The 15,180-nt window shown below is 35.6% G+C and overlaps 2 protein-coding genes and 1 long non-coding RNA gene across 8 annotated transcripts in view; 2 read left to right on the forward strand and 1 right to left on the reverse strand.

The window, feature by feature from the left end:
- Positions 1-703: 703 nt before the first annotated feature.
- Positions 704-9,877, reverse strand: LOC125646547 (probable ATP-dependent DNA helicase RecS). Of its 5 annotated transcripts, XM_048872895.2 has the most exons (6): positions 9,692-9,877; positions 8,433-8,556; positions 8,197-8,323; positions 7,355-7,525; positions 2,579-2,723; positions 704-2,392 (listed from the first exon to the last, which is right to left on the reverse strand). In XM_048872895.2, exons 1-5 carry the CDS (start codon positions 9,875-9,877, stop codon positions 2,609-2,611), a joined length of 723 nt encoding a protein of 240 aa, XP_048728852.1. In that variant the 3' UTR covers positions 704-2,392; positions 2,579-2,608. The 5 variants fall into 5 exon arrangements, with proteins under 5 accessions (XP_048728852.1, XP_048728856.1, XP_048728855.1 ...); XM_048872899.2 differs by lacking the exon at positions 2,579-2,723; XM_048872898.2 differs by lacking the exon at positions 704-2,392 and having other exon boundaries at positions 2,587-2,773.
- LOC125646544 (uncharacterized) lies at positions 2,969-4,960 on the forward strand. The gene is made up of 2 exons (XM_048872893.2): positions 2,969-3,748; positions 3,837-4,960. Exons 1-2 carry the CDS (start codon positions 3,328-3,330, stop codon positions 4,208-4,210), a joined length of 795 nt encoding a protein of 264 aa, XP_048728850.2. The 5' UTR covers positions 2,969-3,327; the 3' UTR covers positions 4,211-4,960.
- Positions 9,878-9,996: 119 nt separating the features above from the next.
- The window catches only part of LOC125646551 (uncharacterized), a 5,580-nt gene continuing 396 nt past the window's right edge, over positions 9,997-15,180 (forward strand). Inside the window, exons 1-2 of one of the 2 annotated variants that reach the window (XR_008795766.1) lie at positions 9,997-10,107; positions 14,995-15,158. This is a non-coding gene — a long non-coding RNA (uncharacterized LOC125646551). Of the gene's footprint in view, positions 10,108-12,222; positions 12,616-14,994; positions 15,159-15,180 lie in introns of those variants that run through there. The other variant, XR_007359745.2, reaches the window with a different exon arrangement.

Consider the following 15,180-nt stretch of genomic DNA (forward strand, 5'->3'; position numbering starts at 1 on the left):
TAATTTTGTGTCCCCTCTTCCAGGAGGGAGACATGTTTTTTACCTTTCTGTCTGTCTGTCAGTGTCAGGTTGTCCGTCTGCCTGCCACAAATGTTTTTTGAATGCTTTTCTTCCAGTGTGGCTTATTGTATTGACTTGAAACTTGGTACAATGCCTCATTGCCATTTGCAGATCATGCATTTTGTCAGGACAGGGAGATTCAATTCTTAATATCCTTAAAGTTATATAATGAATCTAAGAGGGGTGGGTGTAAAATAGCTTTAGAACACTCCTATAGCTTATATGGTTTATTGGATAGCTTTTAAATTTTGTACAATACTTTATTATTATTCAATGATGTTCACTTTGTTCTGACTTAGGGATCTAGTATTTTCCAACAATTCACAGTGGATCAAAGAAGAGTGTTTTATAGCTATATTTCATAATTATTCAAGGGTATGTTCACTTTCTGACTGACAGCAATGACATTGGTCACATCGATGCTGAATCTTTCCCCCATCTTTTTCCTCATTGCACAAAGTGCAGATCAAAATGTCTTGTGCTCCTGCTTGTGTTTTCTCCTCCCAATTGCAGTATGTACGTTAAGAGGAAGGGGTGTAATTTGGAACACTTTCAAATTGTGGAGCTGGGGAGACATTTCTTTTTAACTAAAACAAATTATATATATATTTTCAGTTTATGTAAAATTATCACTGAGACTAAGTATGAAAACAAAGATTTATTTCTATGTTACATAGTCACAAGAGGTACCATCAGGAAGTGGTGAGAGCATGTTTCAGACACAATACCCACAGATTAAAAGAAAAAAGGTAAACAGTATATGCTTGTTTTGAAACATAATGTCATGCATCTAAGTTAAATGTTCAGATAAGTACAAAATATGATACTGTTTCAAAAACACATTTTGTTCATTTAACATACTGACATAATAAAAGGTGAAGATAATGTTCAGTGATCAATCTCATAATATAGAATATCAATATTTTTTAGCTAACAAAGGCAGAGGTAGATGTCAATAGGGCATTGACTTATCTCAGACTGCGACAGTATAGGAGGGGATTAAAACTGCTAATGAGCACAAGATCTGGAGCCCTGAAAGCTATCTACTCCCTCACTAAAGAGGCTGTTCAGGATGAGATGGGAATTTTCTTGAAACAAAGTAATTCAAAGTTTGGAGCACATAAAGGAATTCAACAGTGGAAAGAGTTTAGATGGAATGATTTCCTTGATGAGATGAAGGTGCATTGTCCTCTACTCAGTGCTTGTTTACTTGGCGCTCTGACATCAAAAGGAACAATGGAGACAATGACACTACGAGGTAGACCCCATATTTCAGCTGCACCTACCATAGGCACAGTCATGTCCATTCTGGCATACCAAACAAAACCGAAGAAAATGGCAAACTTGCAGGAGTTAAATGCCCTACAAATGTGGCTTGCAAGTTGTAAACGTCAGGTAAAATAGAAATTAAATTAAATAATAAAGTTGCAATATATTTCATTAGGAGAAGCATGTATATGGAAATTAATATGTTAATTATTATCAGTAACTGAATTCATTTCAATGTTCAAAAATATGTGTTTTGTCATTTTAGTTGTTTAGCCGATTCAATCATTTGGGACTGTGTGTTGGTATTCATGGTACTATGAATGCAGTAGACAGGATCAGGAGAAATTTTGATTCTACAGTCTTTGAATGGCGAAGTTCAATCACGGATCATTTACTCCTACCATCAGATATTTCCACAGCAGACACTATTCCATATGCAGAGAGCTCAACACCAATGTCAGTGGACACACCTGCTCAATCACCTGTGCGACATTCTCAGTCACCTATGCGTCAACCTGTCATTCCACTACTTAGGAGGCAATCATTAACTAGTGATTCTGATGACCCAAGTAGTAGGTTAAGCACGTCTTCTGACAACGTATCAGAACCTCGAGGTAATGTTTTGTTTAAAGTCTGAATATTTTATAATTATTGAAACACACAAATAACATTTGTGAAGCAGACTTTCTATGAATGTTCTTTCCACTGATACCTGCCTTTATTCCAGGAAAACCATGTTTTTCTGTCTGCTTTGATAACGTTAATCAAAAAACTACAGTCAGGCACCAGACAAGGGACAAAAAGAATAAGATGTTCAATATGGTGCAAGCATATGCAGCCTTAGATCGCATCAACACTCTTCACCTCAGTGATGAACAACCCTCTCCAGATGATATTCTGAATATTCCTCTGTTCAAATTGCTTCCCTGTGAATTGGATGAAGTGGACTTAAGGTCACAGATGACAGTGCTTGTTGAAAGAATACTTTGCAAAAGGATACCATTTTTTAATGAAATGGAGGATAAGATTTTGTGGCATATTCCTCATCAATATTCACAACTGTCTACAAAGAAAAGTGAAATGGTAGGTGTTAATCTAATTATACACATATTATATATGAATTTTATTATTGACCAAACCATTGATTACATCAAAACATAATACAAATTGTACTTGGTAGGTTTTACTTGGTGTTATGGACAAAGATGAGAGTAGAGTTGCAGATACCATCGACATTGTAAATGAATACCATAAATATGTTCCAATGAAACCGGATGGTTCACCCTTGATAATACCCCTTCATGCTGATGGCTTGAGTTGTGAACGGGTAAATGATGCTCAAAATGCTCGGGTTAATGGGACAACAAAATGGCAGCAACTTCAAGGGATGATACCTAACATTCAAGAATGGCACAAGAGATGTTTGCTTCTTCAGGTAACATATCTATTTAAACATGAAATACTAATTTGAGCGTGGAGTACATTATCAAATTATAATCTGAATTACATATTATTATACTTGTATCACTGTCTATTCGTACTATCTTCTGTAGGACATATTTGATGAACTGTATACAGGAACGAGTGCAAGGGAAGTTGGAACATTATTTCATTTAAAGAATTACTTTGAGCAAAGAAATGTTACTGGAAATGTGAAGGAATCTTTCAATTACAATGAAGAATTCTTGGAGTTTTGTACAGAGGGATATATCACTTTGCTTGCTCTGAACATTTTAGACATGGAAAATCTGACAGATGTTCCAGATGTGGATGATAAAGTTTCATGCCTCCACAACACTTCAAGCAAAGTGATAGACAGTGTATTTCAATCTACATCATCTGTTGTTCAGAAAATTACAAAAACAGGCGAGAGGACACAAGAAAATGAGCTATATCCATTTTGTATCTGTAAGTTGGAAAAGCCAGGAGCTATCATGATTTTTTGCAATAACAAAAAACTGCACAAGAGGAATCTGGTTCCATATAGAGTGTGTGGAAATGGAAGAGGAAGACATTCCAGAGGGTGTTTGGTATTGCAGTACTGATTGTGAAAAAGAGAAGTCAGCTAGAAGAACAAAGAAAAAGACGACGGCAACCACTTTAACAGATTTTAAAATGGATTATGTCCTTCTCCTCATCTGGCGAGGGCTTTCGCAGATGTCAAGGAAAGATGCTATTAGGGAGAACAATGGGAAGATGATGATAATCCATTGGAAATTTGATCTCCTGCAGTTTTTTTCCAGACACCACCCAAAATACTTCCTCTTGTGCACCAGACTGCTCCTAGCAGTAAATGGTGCAGTTTCACCTAGGTTACAAAAGACATTGATTTGGAACAGAACCATCAGTTCCAATGGTGGACTGGGGAAGAACATTGAAATGGATTTGCAAATGGAGTACTTCAATAAGGAGTACAAAGGTAAACAATTTTTTTCAATATCCTTCTGTTAATGGAAGTTACTCTGTAAATCATTCCAATTTCCAAAAAATCTTTTTATATTTTTCAGAGAGTGTTAAAGATGCCGCAGGACACTTGACACCCGACACAGTGGCAAGGCACAGCCAAATGATTGGGATAGGGAAAGAGGTTGCCAAGGTGTACGACATAAGTGTGAGTGGTATGTCAGGACGCACTATCCACAAGGGTGGGGGAGTTGATAGATCAAAAGACTTTTCTGACTTTATCGAGCTTCTTCTTCCCGAGAAAATCTTTTGTGCTCATCCAGGAAGACATTATAAAAGTTTTCCTGATGTTGACGTAAATGTACATGCAAAAGCCCATCCCAAAACCATTCGAGAAAGACTGGAGAGAATACGAAAAGAGGAGAGCAGGAAGTTGAAGAGAAGAAATCAAATGTTAGAATATGGGACAATTTTGTAGACTTAGTTTTTATGTTGTATTTGAAATATATTGGCGTTTTGACCTTGCATTATTTCCAACGAACTTATCAGAATGTGTATATCATTTGCAAATTCTTTTTTGTCCATTAGTTCTTTATGTGCAAGACTTAAAATTTTAAGAAACCTCTTTAGACAGTTAAAATCCAATCTCATTTTTTGGGGTTGTAGTGTACTAATCAAAATAAAATTGAAATGACTGTCATGCTCAATTCACAATATGAAATTTTCTGGTAGTTGTACAGTGAGCTTTTGCTGTTATGTATACAACATTCAAGAAAAATCCAAGAATATATAAACATTGAAAAAATTAGTTCTTCAATTTCAAAGTAAAAAAAGATTATCTATCATTGATTTTGCATTCTTTAAATAAACAAGCAATCATTCATTCAATGTATTCTGTTTAGTAACAGTTATTGTCACTGTTTAGCTCACATGAGATGAAATTCCTGATGACCAGTTGTCTGCAAACTGTTCATATTAATCCATTACTTCCTCCCAAATCGGTGAATCCCTTTGATCAAATTTGGCATAAATCATTGTTGTGTGAAGGCGATTCAAGGCGTACAAATAATGGACTCTAAGGTGTTAATCAAACTTGGGCAAAAAATAGGGCAGGGTCATTTAAAAAATATTAAGAACCACTGTGCCAGAAAAGTTGAAATTTATATGCAAGTTTCCTTATATCTTACATGATGTACATTAAATTCTGTTTAACCCCCCCCCCCTTCCCCGCGAGTGGCTCCCCAACATGATATTGAAGTTTGAATATTCATGACATTAATAAAAACCAGATTCTTTGTTGCAGAACCACAACAAATTAAATTAAAAAAAATAATGTTCCTAAGCTTTATGAATTCAATATTTTTATTTTCTTCAAATTATTGAACTTGGAATTGGGTGGATCAAATTTACCGTAAGGACATGAAATCTTTTTTAAAAAGTTTTGACAATGAAGCATCCCCATGTGTGAATTGAAGTCGGATTATGCCATAACCTTTAGGTTAGGTTGCCCCAAAAAATTTCATTGGAATCTCCTTAAAAAGTCCAACTTCAGGGCCAAGTTTACTCGAGTGAGCAATGTGTCCCATGGGCCTTTATTTCTACTTTGAAGAATGCATCAAGAATCTAATAACAAACATTGTTGCTGTTTGATGTTACCTTGCAATTTCTTCAAAGTACAACTTGCCACAAAGCAGTATAGATTATGTAAGAAAATTATATATGATGGACTTTGAATCTTTTCACATTGGGATGAATATTGCAAGTCAGCTAGAGCTCCATGAAAATCTCAGTCTATCATTTGAAATGCTGTAAAAACTAATACATTTATACTTTCTCTTGTATATATCATTCTTACATAAAACATCTCGTTATTTTGACTGCAATTTAATTTCTTATGCAGCATTTGTGACAACAACAACCACCTAGGTTTTCCACGATGACATCACAATGTTTAAAACACTAAGTTTTCATCATGATATTGTAGTTACTGGTATTTGAAATCCCTCTATATAAATTATAAGAAAACAGATTTCTATTTCAGTTTGTAACAATATTAAGGAAGAAACCCAGAATGAATGTAAAGATCAGATGTTTATTTTGTGTGAACTTCAAAAGTACTACCATCTAAATTCCTTTCATATTGACCATCATAAAAGGTACATATTAATAAACAATATGTGAAACAGTTGTATTATACATATACTCCAAGTTCCTACTGCTACTTTGTGGTTATGATTGTGATTTCAAATGGAGGCATATTATACAACAATTAGAAGTCACTATGAAAAACATCACCTACTTAAGGAGGAATACTACATTACAGAAATTTACATGGATGAAAAGTTGAGGATGTGTACAATATTATGAAATTGAAAATATGCAAAATTACTTATTAGTCAACTAGTGTTATTTTAGTGAAACAGTAATGTGGGAAAAAAATGTACCCCTGCCGTATTCGAACTGTAGTATACCTCCTTAAAACCCTTTAGCAGACAGTATAACTGTTGGGCACTCACAGTGTTAATTCAGCAACTTGTGCTCAAAATTTTTTCAAAAGAATTTGATGATTTGTGTTCACAGGAACAAGATTCCATGCATACACTGCAACACTTGCATTTAAAACATAAACATAGTTCATTACAGTTTTCATGTGAGTCTTCTGGAGATGGAATGGCAGTTTTTAAAAGACCTTTCAATTTGAAAGTCTTGAGTACTTCCTTCCTGATGCACTGGGTGGTGGCAGATTCCTTTTCCAGCATCGATTTTAGTCCTTCACTGGTGCATTTAGTAATGCTCCTTTTGTATGCGTAGCACACAGCATATCCATTTCGCCCATCCCTGGCACACCGACCAATCTCCTGCCAATAAGACAGGGATGATGGGGGGATTCCCCAATGAATCACCATATCCACATTGGGAATGTTGACTCCCATGCCGAAGGCAATAGTGAAGATGAGTAGTTTCAAATGTCCATCGGGCGAAATGAAGTTTTCCATTATTCTCTCCTTTGACTGTTCATCCGTACTTGCGTGAAACATCTCCACCACTCTGTTATCTGCAATTTTATCACCACAAAACACTTTGTCTTCCAGCTCATCTAACACCCAATTAAAAATCTGTTGGAAAGTGTTTATAGATCTGACATACATAATCATCTTCCTGATGTTGTTTGGGTCTTGTGAATGAAAATGACCTGGCAGCCACTTCAGAGCTTCTTTTATGTTTTCTGTCACTTTTTCCACATGGAGGAAAATATTTGGTCGAAAAAATTAACCATGGAATTAGTGTCAAATTTTGTAAAGGATAGACAACGAGAGGCCCACAGACCTTATGAGTCACCTGAGTACTAGTTTAAAAAGTATCAGTAGTGCAAATTCTATGAAATTCCTCTTCTGCATATCTAAGCAAAATTGAAATTTACAAATTTAGTAAACGACTATCTACTCCTTCTAAATATCAACTTTGTTTCATTTTAGTATCAATAGCATTTTTAAAAAAAATAGCAATGTTTTACACCAAACACTATGTATACCAACATCCTGGAGTTGGAACCTGTACTCCGAGGATAATGATATACATGATAAATAGGCAATTTATTCGGTACAGCATTAAAAATGCTTACCTGTCTGGTAAAAGAGCAATGACTTTAGTGCTGTCCTCGGTCATCCCCAACACTTCATATATGTCTTTCTGGATATCTGCTGTAGCAGTGGCAGTCAACACAAGAGTTGGAGCAGACAGCCAACTCTGCAATGTGGATACCTTTCGGTAGTCTGGTCTAAAGTCAAGACCCCTACAATAAATAATCATCTTTAATGCATAAATTACAATATTAAATTTGATTGGGTCTGGCTATATAATAACATATATACACACACAAACAATATTGAGGCATAGGCAGATTTTGTAATTATTACAATACTAACATGATGGTATGACCTCATGATTTGGACTTGGTATATTTCTGAATCAAGATTTCCTATTAAAATTGCATCATGAAAAAAGAAAAATAAATTTTTGCGCATAATCAAGATATTTTCATATGTCTTCCAGTTTCTATTAAAAGAAACTGCTGCAGTGGTCAGTTGTTAAAATTTAGCATAGAATTACTTGTCTATTCTTGAAACTTTCTTTTGAGCATAGAATACATTAATTTACTGCATATAGGTAACTTGGAATGTTCTGAATTTTTATATATCTTTTTAAGCTTTAATGTTTATTGCATGATTTTCTTTGACCGTTTATTATTAGAAATAATTTTCTTTAAATGCAACATATAATTGGATTTTGTATGTTGTCGAATATTGTATTTTCAATCTCATGTAGACATTAATGTTCTAACATAATCTAGTATGCCAAATGTAAAGATATGAAATATGTACAAATACAGAACATATGAAATCATTCAAACAAAGGACCATACATAAGTAAACACATGTCATAAAAAAAACCAGTATCACCTACCATTGTGATATGCAGTGAGCCTCATCAAACACAACAACTGAAATAGCTGTTTTCCTAATTATTTTCTTCCATTTCGGCAATACTGCAGCTTCAGGGGAGGAAAATAAAATGCTGCTACCTTCAAGTTCTGAAATAAAAAAAAAACCATTTAGGATATTGTGACAGTGTACAACATGTAATCTTAAGTTAGAGGTGCATAGTTTTGGTTTTTTTTAATTCTGATGCATTATATGTACCTTCCAATGAAGTGGTGTCCAAAAGAGCTCTAGCTTTCACATTGTGGGCATTCAGTGATTGCACCTGATCCTGCATTAAAGCTCGCAAAGGAGAAATTACAAGAATTGTGTGCTTGCATTCCACCTAGAAAAAAACCCACAATACTAGCTATTATCAAGGTGTCATAAAATTGTGTTGCAAAATTGTGATGACAGGAAGAAAAAAGAAAGTTATTTAACTTTTGTTACATTAATATTTGTGTTCGAAACCCTAACCAGAGGCTCAGGAAGCAAAATTACATTCATGTTCAAAACCTGATATCTATATAACATCATCTTCACAAGTCAAGGGTTATTGATTCGTTACCTCGCACTAACCCTTGACAACAGTCGCTATTTAAAAGTTGGGCTCGAGAAGAAGGATGACGCAATACGCTAAAATTAATCAGCCAATGGGATTTCTTGTTTCAGATGAAAGTTTGGTAAGGGGATAAACAGAAAGTAAAAAATGGCGTCCGTTGACGAAAAGATATGTGAAAAGCATCAAATCGATAATTTGACTGAAAACCAAAAGCTTTCGATATCATGTATCAGAGAAGGAAAAGATGTTTTTATTGGGACTAAAACCGGCAGTGGTAAATCGCTATCTTACGAAGCTGTTCCCATTATTTTGGACAATTTGTTTAATTTGTTAAAACATAGTCGACAAACGTACTTCGACAATCCATCATTTTCATTCGGCTCATACCCCCAAAACCTCGTCTAATTGTTTCTTCAAGCAAAACGAACTCCCGAAAATCAATCGACGGTATCTGTCTTGTACTAATTGGCCACAAATTATACGCCATAATGCCGTCGCCATGCGTGTTTACTGTTTAGTTTTGTTTTCGACCGATTATAAAAGCCGTTGTCTGATTGGTTTGCAGCTTCAGGCTGCAAACCAATCATGTGCTTTTTCTCGAGCCCAACTTTTAAATAGCGACTGATGTCAAGGGTTAGTGCGAGGTAACGAATCAATAACCCTTGACTTGTGAAGATGATATAACATGTATAATGCTATTTTTGTATATTCACAGACATATTAATCTCTGATACTCATTAGAACCAAAATCTTTATTTTGAAGACTATGTCTATGGTTAAATTAAAGTTCCATACAAAACTATCATAATGGCACATTTTTACAACAAAATAAAAGTTTCATAATTAGAGGTGACATTACATTAGTACAGAGCACTTTCACTGTAGTGAAGAAATGTTACATAATCATGCTAATATTTACGTGAAGTTTGTCCAGCAGAAGTGGGATGAGTGTGTAAATCAGGCTTTTTCCATAGCCAGTAGGAAGCTGGGCAAACACATCCTTTCCCTCAAACACTGCAGAAAGTATCTCTATCTGTTCTTCTTTTAATTTGACCGGGAAATTGTGTACCCGCAGCAGATCGTCAACTTTCTGTCTCCACGTCATGTGTATAAACCGGTTTTTTTTTCACCAATGCCTTATATATGGTAGTGGGCCGGTCTTATTTGCAAATTAGGTAAGCGTTCGTTTTTCGAAAACAGCAGGGTGTTCCGATGGCAGTTTCCGGTAAAATGGCAGTCAGTTCGAATCGAGAAAAGTGACATTTCAAAGTATAGAGTTTACAATATTATTATACGATTTTTTACAGTGTTAAGGACTTACAAATTACCAATGAGGTTAGTTGTATATAAATTTAACTTTAAATGTACGCATTTATTCTTTGATAAGTTTAAAATCGTTTTGGAGCGATTCCGCAATTTTCTGCTACATTACGGGTATATGGGAGGTATTCTAACTGTGGTGAGGGCATGTCCCGAGACACAGTTAGATTATTCTAACTAGTCTTTCGGATGAGATCGCGAAAACCGAGGTCTCGTGTCACGGCAGGTGTGGCACGATAAAGATCCCTTCCTGCTCAAAGGCCGTAAGCGCCGAGCATAGGCCTAAATTTTGCAGTCCTTCACGGGCAGTAATGACCTCTCCTGCAGAAAGATCTGACTCAAACCACACAATATCGTGAACATATGATGAAACTCTGTGCATGTTAACCGAATTCAGTTTTATAGAACTACTGAATAGTGAGCTCATTGTTTACAAAACAAAGTGATAGCGATTTTCAGAAATAGCCGCGTTTCCGAGAAATGAAAACGAAACCTCGCTTATCTATTTTTCTAGACATGATGCAATACTACGGACCAGTAAATTATCTGTCAATTTGTTCATTGAATAAATGTGTAAACTTTCAACCATTGTTCTTTAATTCTTTTTATTTGAAAATTTAACATAAAGGAATACACCAGGAATACAAAACGCTCACACGCTATCCCCCCACACCGCGCCTGCTACACAGCGCCACCTCTCCTCACCTGCCCAGCTTGACCGCGCCAACCCCGCTTGACCGCGCCAGGTGGCCCCGGCCACCTGGCCAACTGCTCGACCCGTCTATAAAACCCCGCACTCCAAACTACACTCAAAACTGCACTCCGCTGAACCCCCTATCGGCCCCCACTCAAAACTGCACTCAGTTGACCCGTCTATCTAGCCGCCTTATACAATGTACTACTCATATAATTACAAACATCATCAGAGGATGGCGTATACTACAAAGAATTATACTTCCGGCAAATAGAACTTGGGAGGGGGGTACCCATCTTTTCCAGTTTTTATGACAAATATGCCTTCCATGTAAAATAATACAATGGACAATATAATTTAAAAATATCATAAAATCAATAAACTAAGTTGCTTCATGCCAACAAGAGTAACAGTGTGTGTGTGTGGGGGGGGGGGGGGGTCTCTCTCTTCTTTATTTTTTGCTTGTCGACCCCCCCCCCCCCACCTATTTTTTTGTTAAAGCAAAGCTACATGTATGAACCTGTACTTATATGACTCAAATGCAACCTGCGAAGAAACGCTGATGTGTTTTAAAATATAGATAATGGTGACTGCAATTTTTGTTCGGTTAATTTGGGTGCATGGTGAGTAAATTTTAACTCCCCCCCCCTCCTCCTATATGCCCATTTTCATATATGTGCACCAGATATATACGTAAATTTCTTTATATTGCTGTGCACAAATTTCTAAATGTAAGTTTATCAACGGCGCCTCACATATGGATCCCTGACGTGAAAAGATGAAAACGTAAACCATGATTTTAAAAATCCACTGGGCATCGTGTACAGCAACAAGGAATAGGCCTGCATCAAATTCTTTTAAAATGAATACGAATGGACGTTTTCTTATCTGATTCTAGCGAAATTGCATTTATCTGAATCAAATAATTTGACTCTACAATTCTACTTACTTTACTTACCTTCTCTTTCATTGATTAAATATAGTACGTTATTAATAACGGTCTATGAATATTTATTTGAAGAAATTTGAAAGAAAATGATAATCTAAGACTTGATAATCTATAAGATGCAAGGAAACCGATATCGTCATTAAGGAACCACTACATGCACAATGAAATTGAATGATCGCGTAAACAATTTGCTGTGAATGTCATAATTATTTTTCTAAACATCAGTTTTATAATTTACCGCGCTTTTGCAACTGTGACGTCATGCCGTCAACACCGTTCATATCTGAAAGCCTGTGGCAGCGATGATATTGGAGTTGTATAAGCGTAACGGAATATACTGGGCTGACTGGAGCTTGCGCGGCATTATTCGTAGGGGAAAGTAGTCCCGGAAAATTGACGCTGTACGGAGTTTGCTTGCGCGGCAAACTCCGTACAGCGTCAAATTCTCCGGGACTACTTTCCCCTACGAATAATGACACTACCACAGGCTTTCCAAACTTCTGCAGAAAAACGCAAGTTACTATACGCGTGTGATTCGGTTATCTAAAATACCAGATAGGGTGGTCACGTAGGGTTTATTTATTCCAGAATTAGTAGAAATAAATTATTCTACACTCTGTGTAACATTTAGACTGATTAAAAATTGAAACAACTGGCCTTGACATCGGACTATAATTTTGAGCGGAGCGTCATCGACGTAGTGATGATGATGTCGAGGCGTCTGTGGAAACAGGAGGAAGATTTTATCGTATCAGGGCCACACCTTTGCGTATTGCTGTCATATTTGAGCGGGAATCCAGCCAAGAAAGACAGATACACCAGGAACTTCTTTACAGATGGATAAGTTGTCCAGAAAAAGCGAGAACATTCAAACAACCAGGTTAGTGACTCGAATTATCTCAGAGATCTCGTATCTTTTGAAAAGTCCGCCAGCTGTCCGTAGTGCCATAGAGAATGATACATGTTGATAAAGTTTAAGTGTACGTACATCTTCAGTAAAATACTACAGGCACAGATTAAAGATTGACTATCGAAGATATTTTTAAAAGCGTAATTTCGTTTTTAAAACAATCTTGAAGTTGTTTTAAGAAATGAAACTTATAATTCTTTGTTTGATGCATGTATCAAACGAAACATTGGACGGAAAACTTCATCAATGTGCGTAGCGCATTGATGAAAAAGTTTTCCGTCCAATGTTTCGTTTGATACATGCATCAAACAGAATTATAAGTTTTATTTCTTATCATTTAATTATGTTTTTAAGATAGAAAAACAAATAGTTTCTCCCATCAAAAAGCTTGAATTAACGTTTCTGAAATGGCGCGTAAGAATACATATAGGCAAGAATGAAAACAAAAACAAAACGGCATGGCGGTACGTTCAGGTCAGGAACAGTTACTGTGCAGATTTAAATGGATTATACGCCAAATTAAAGGTGCAATGGTTAAAAGCTGAATTAAATATAAAGGAAGATAACAAGTGGTGACTGGATTTATGCTGCATCGTGTTGGAGGAGACGTTGAACACTGGTTGGAACAGTGGAATGCAATTCGGCTCCATTTCAATATCGAGGAAAACGTTTAAAACGCACTCGTTGACTGAGCCCCATATAACGCAGTTCAATTTCATTGATATTTACCAGATCAGAAGTCGCCACTTGCTCCGTCATGTTATCGATCTCGTAAAGCAGACGATTCATACCGGGAACTCGTGTAATCTGTCTACTTCTACCATTAAGTGGTCTACGTCATCAAATTGACTATTCTGCCACGTCATTGCCTATGTATGTTGTTTCTTTAAGTTAATTTGTATTTTATTCATATCTTTAGTTGTGTTTATTTTTGATAGCAATGAAAAATAAAAATAAAACAAATGCATTTTGTTATATATAATGCTTGTGTGGAAAATCCCGTTCTATAAGTAGCGCTAAAATTAGAACGGGGAAGACGCATTCCAGAGAAAAGTAGTCCCGCGTGCTTAGTGCAGATGAACTCCGAACGAATTTTGACAGAGAAATCAAACGAATTTTTCAACCAATCAGCATCGTTTCTAAGTCATCACTTTAAAAGTTATTAAATGATTCTAAAATCAAAGTGCTTGAGGAATCGCTCATATCAATCACTAGATCTATATCGCATTACTTTGATTATAGGTAATTCAGATTTAATCTGTTGATCTATGCAAACAAACTTTGGCATAATCATGTTATTCGCACCGCGCGATAAAGTGTAAGATTTATTTTTCCTTTAGTAATAGTTATTTGCTCTTTACGGAAACTGCGGTGCGAGTAACATGATTATGTCCAAACTTTTATGGGAAATGTCTTCTCTCCCATCCCTCCCCCAAATTAACATTGTGGAGGTGCACTTTCAAAAATTATTTTTCAAATAATTATTAATTGTGCCATGCTTGTTCCCAGTGTAATGCTGTTGAACATGGTGAACATATAAATTTGGTACAGGATTTTAAAAAGTCATATGAGTGTATCAATGACCATGATATGGTCGAGATTAAATCATACATATAACTTTGTACACCTTACTAGATTCACAACTTGTGTTTACACACCAATACAGATAATTAGTGGCTCAAGAAAGAAACTCCAAAGAGAACAAATTCATATGCAGTGTAACTTAATTAAAACACATGTCTAATATAGATATCAGTTGAATACCTGACATTAAAAAAAAATGAAATTAACAATCCAGTATTAATTAAGATAAATTATAAGTCTGAGATATAAGGTCTATGACTAATGTAGCAATGAAATAATTTCAATGATAAATAAATGTGGGAAGTTATATTATGACAGGACCCAAAGTTAACATACAGAGAAATTGATAAATATACTCTCACCACGGAAATTTCATCATTAAACATGTGAAATTTCTATGATGAGACAGTAGGACAGAATGTACATATATATGTACAAAGTATTCACCAAGTGTTCATACATTATGCTTTGCTTGTCACTGAAAATCCATGATGTAATGAATATAAATCATTACATATTGATGCAGTTTAAGTCAACCAATGGGAATTCAGCTAAAACCAATGTAAGAAATTTTTCCTGTTTCAGATGTAGACATCATATTGCATACATCATCATTAAATGTAATGTGTTGCAGATTGTTTTCAGATTAAATTTGTATTAATGCAATTTTGCAACATTGAACCACACAGCTTTATTTAAATTGGATCAAAATGTCTAAACTATGAGCATATATATATAAATAAGACATGGTTTATATTTTTGTAGGAATTGCATCATTGCAATCACAAACCATGATTTTTTAGTCCACACCAGCTTCCGCAATCTGACAAAGGAGAGAATTTATGGGAAGGATCCATGGGTAACCGACGACGAGGAATTGCAAGATGTGAAGGATTTCCACCAATTTGAATTAAACTAATTGGAATGAGGTACTAGTACTTGTCTTTAACA

This window comes from Ostrea edulis, chromosome 6, assembly GCF_947568905.1.
Source record: "Ostrea edulis chromosome 6, xbOstEdul1.1, whole genome shotgun sequence".
Taxonomy (NCBI): domain Eukaryota; kingdom Metazoa; phylum Mollusca; class Bivalvia; order Ostreida; family Ostreidae; genus Ostrea; species Ostrea edulis.

Coding starts and splice junctions, on each gene's coding strand:
- LOC125646547 (XM_048872894.2), bottom strand. CDS start 9,877: ATGACGTGGAGACAGAAAGTTGACGATCTGCTGCGGGTACACAATTTC. Junction 8,324..8,432: donor GGACACCACTTCATTGGAAG/GTACATATAATG, acceptor TTTTTATTTCAG/AACTTGAAGGTAGCAGCATT. Junction 6,965..7,354: donor ATTGCTCTTTTACCAGACAG/GTAAGCATTTTT, acceptor ATGTGGAAAAAG/TGACAGAAAACATAAAAGAA.
- LOC125646544 (XM_048872893.2), top strand. CDS start 3,328: ATGGAAGAGGAAGACATTCCAGAGGGTGTTTGGTATTGCAGTACTGAT. Junction 3,749..3,836: donor CTTCAATAAGGAGTACAAAG/GTAAACAATTTT, acceptor TATATTTTTCAG/AGAGTGTTAAAGATGCCGCA.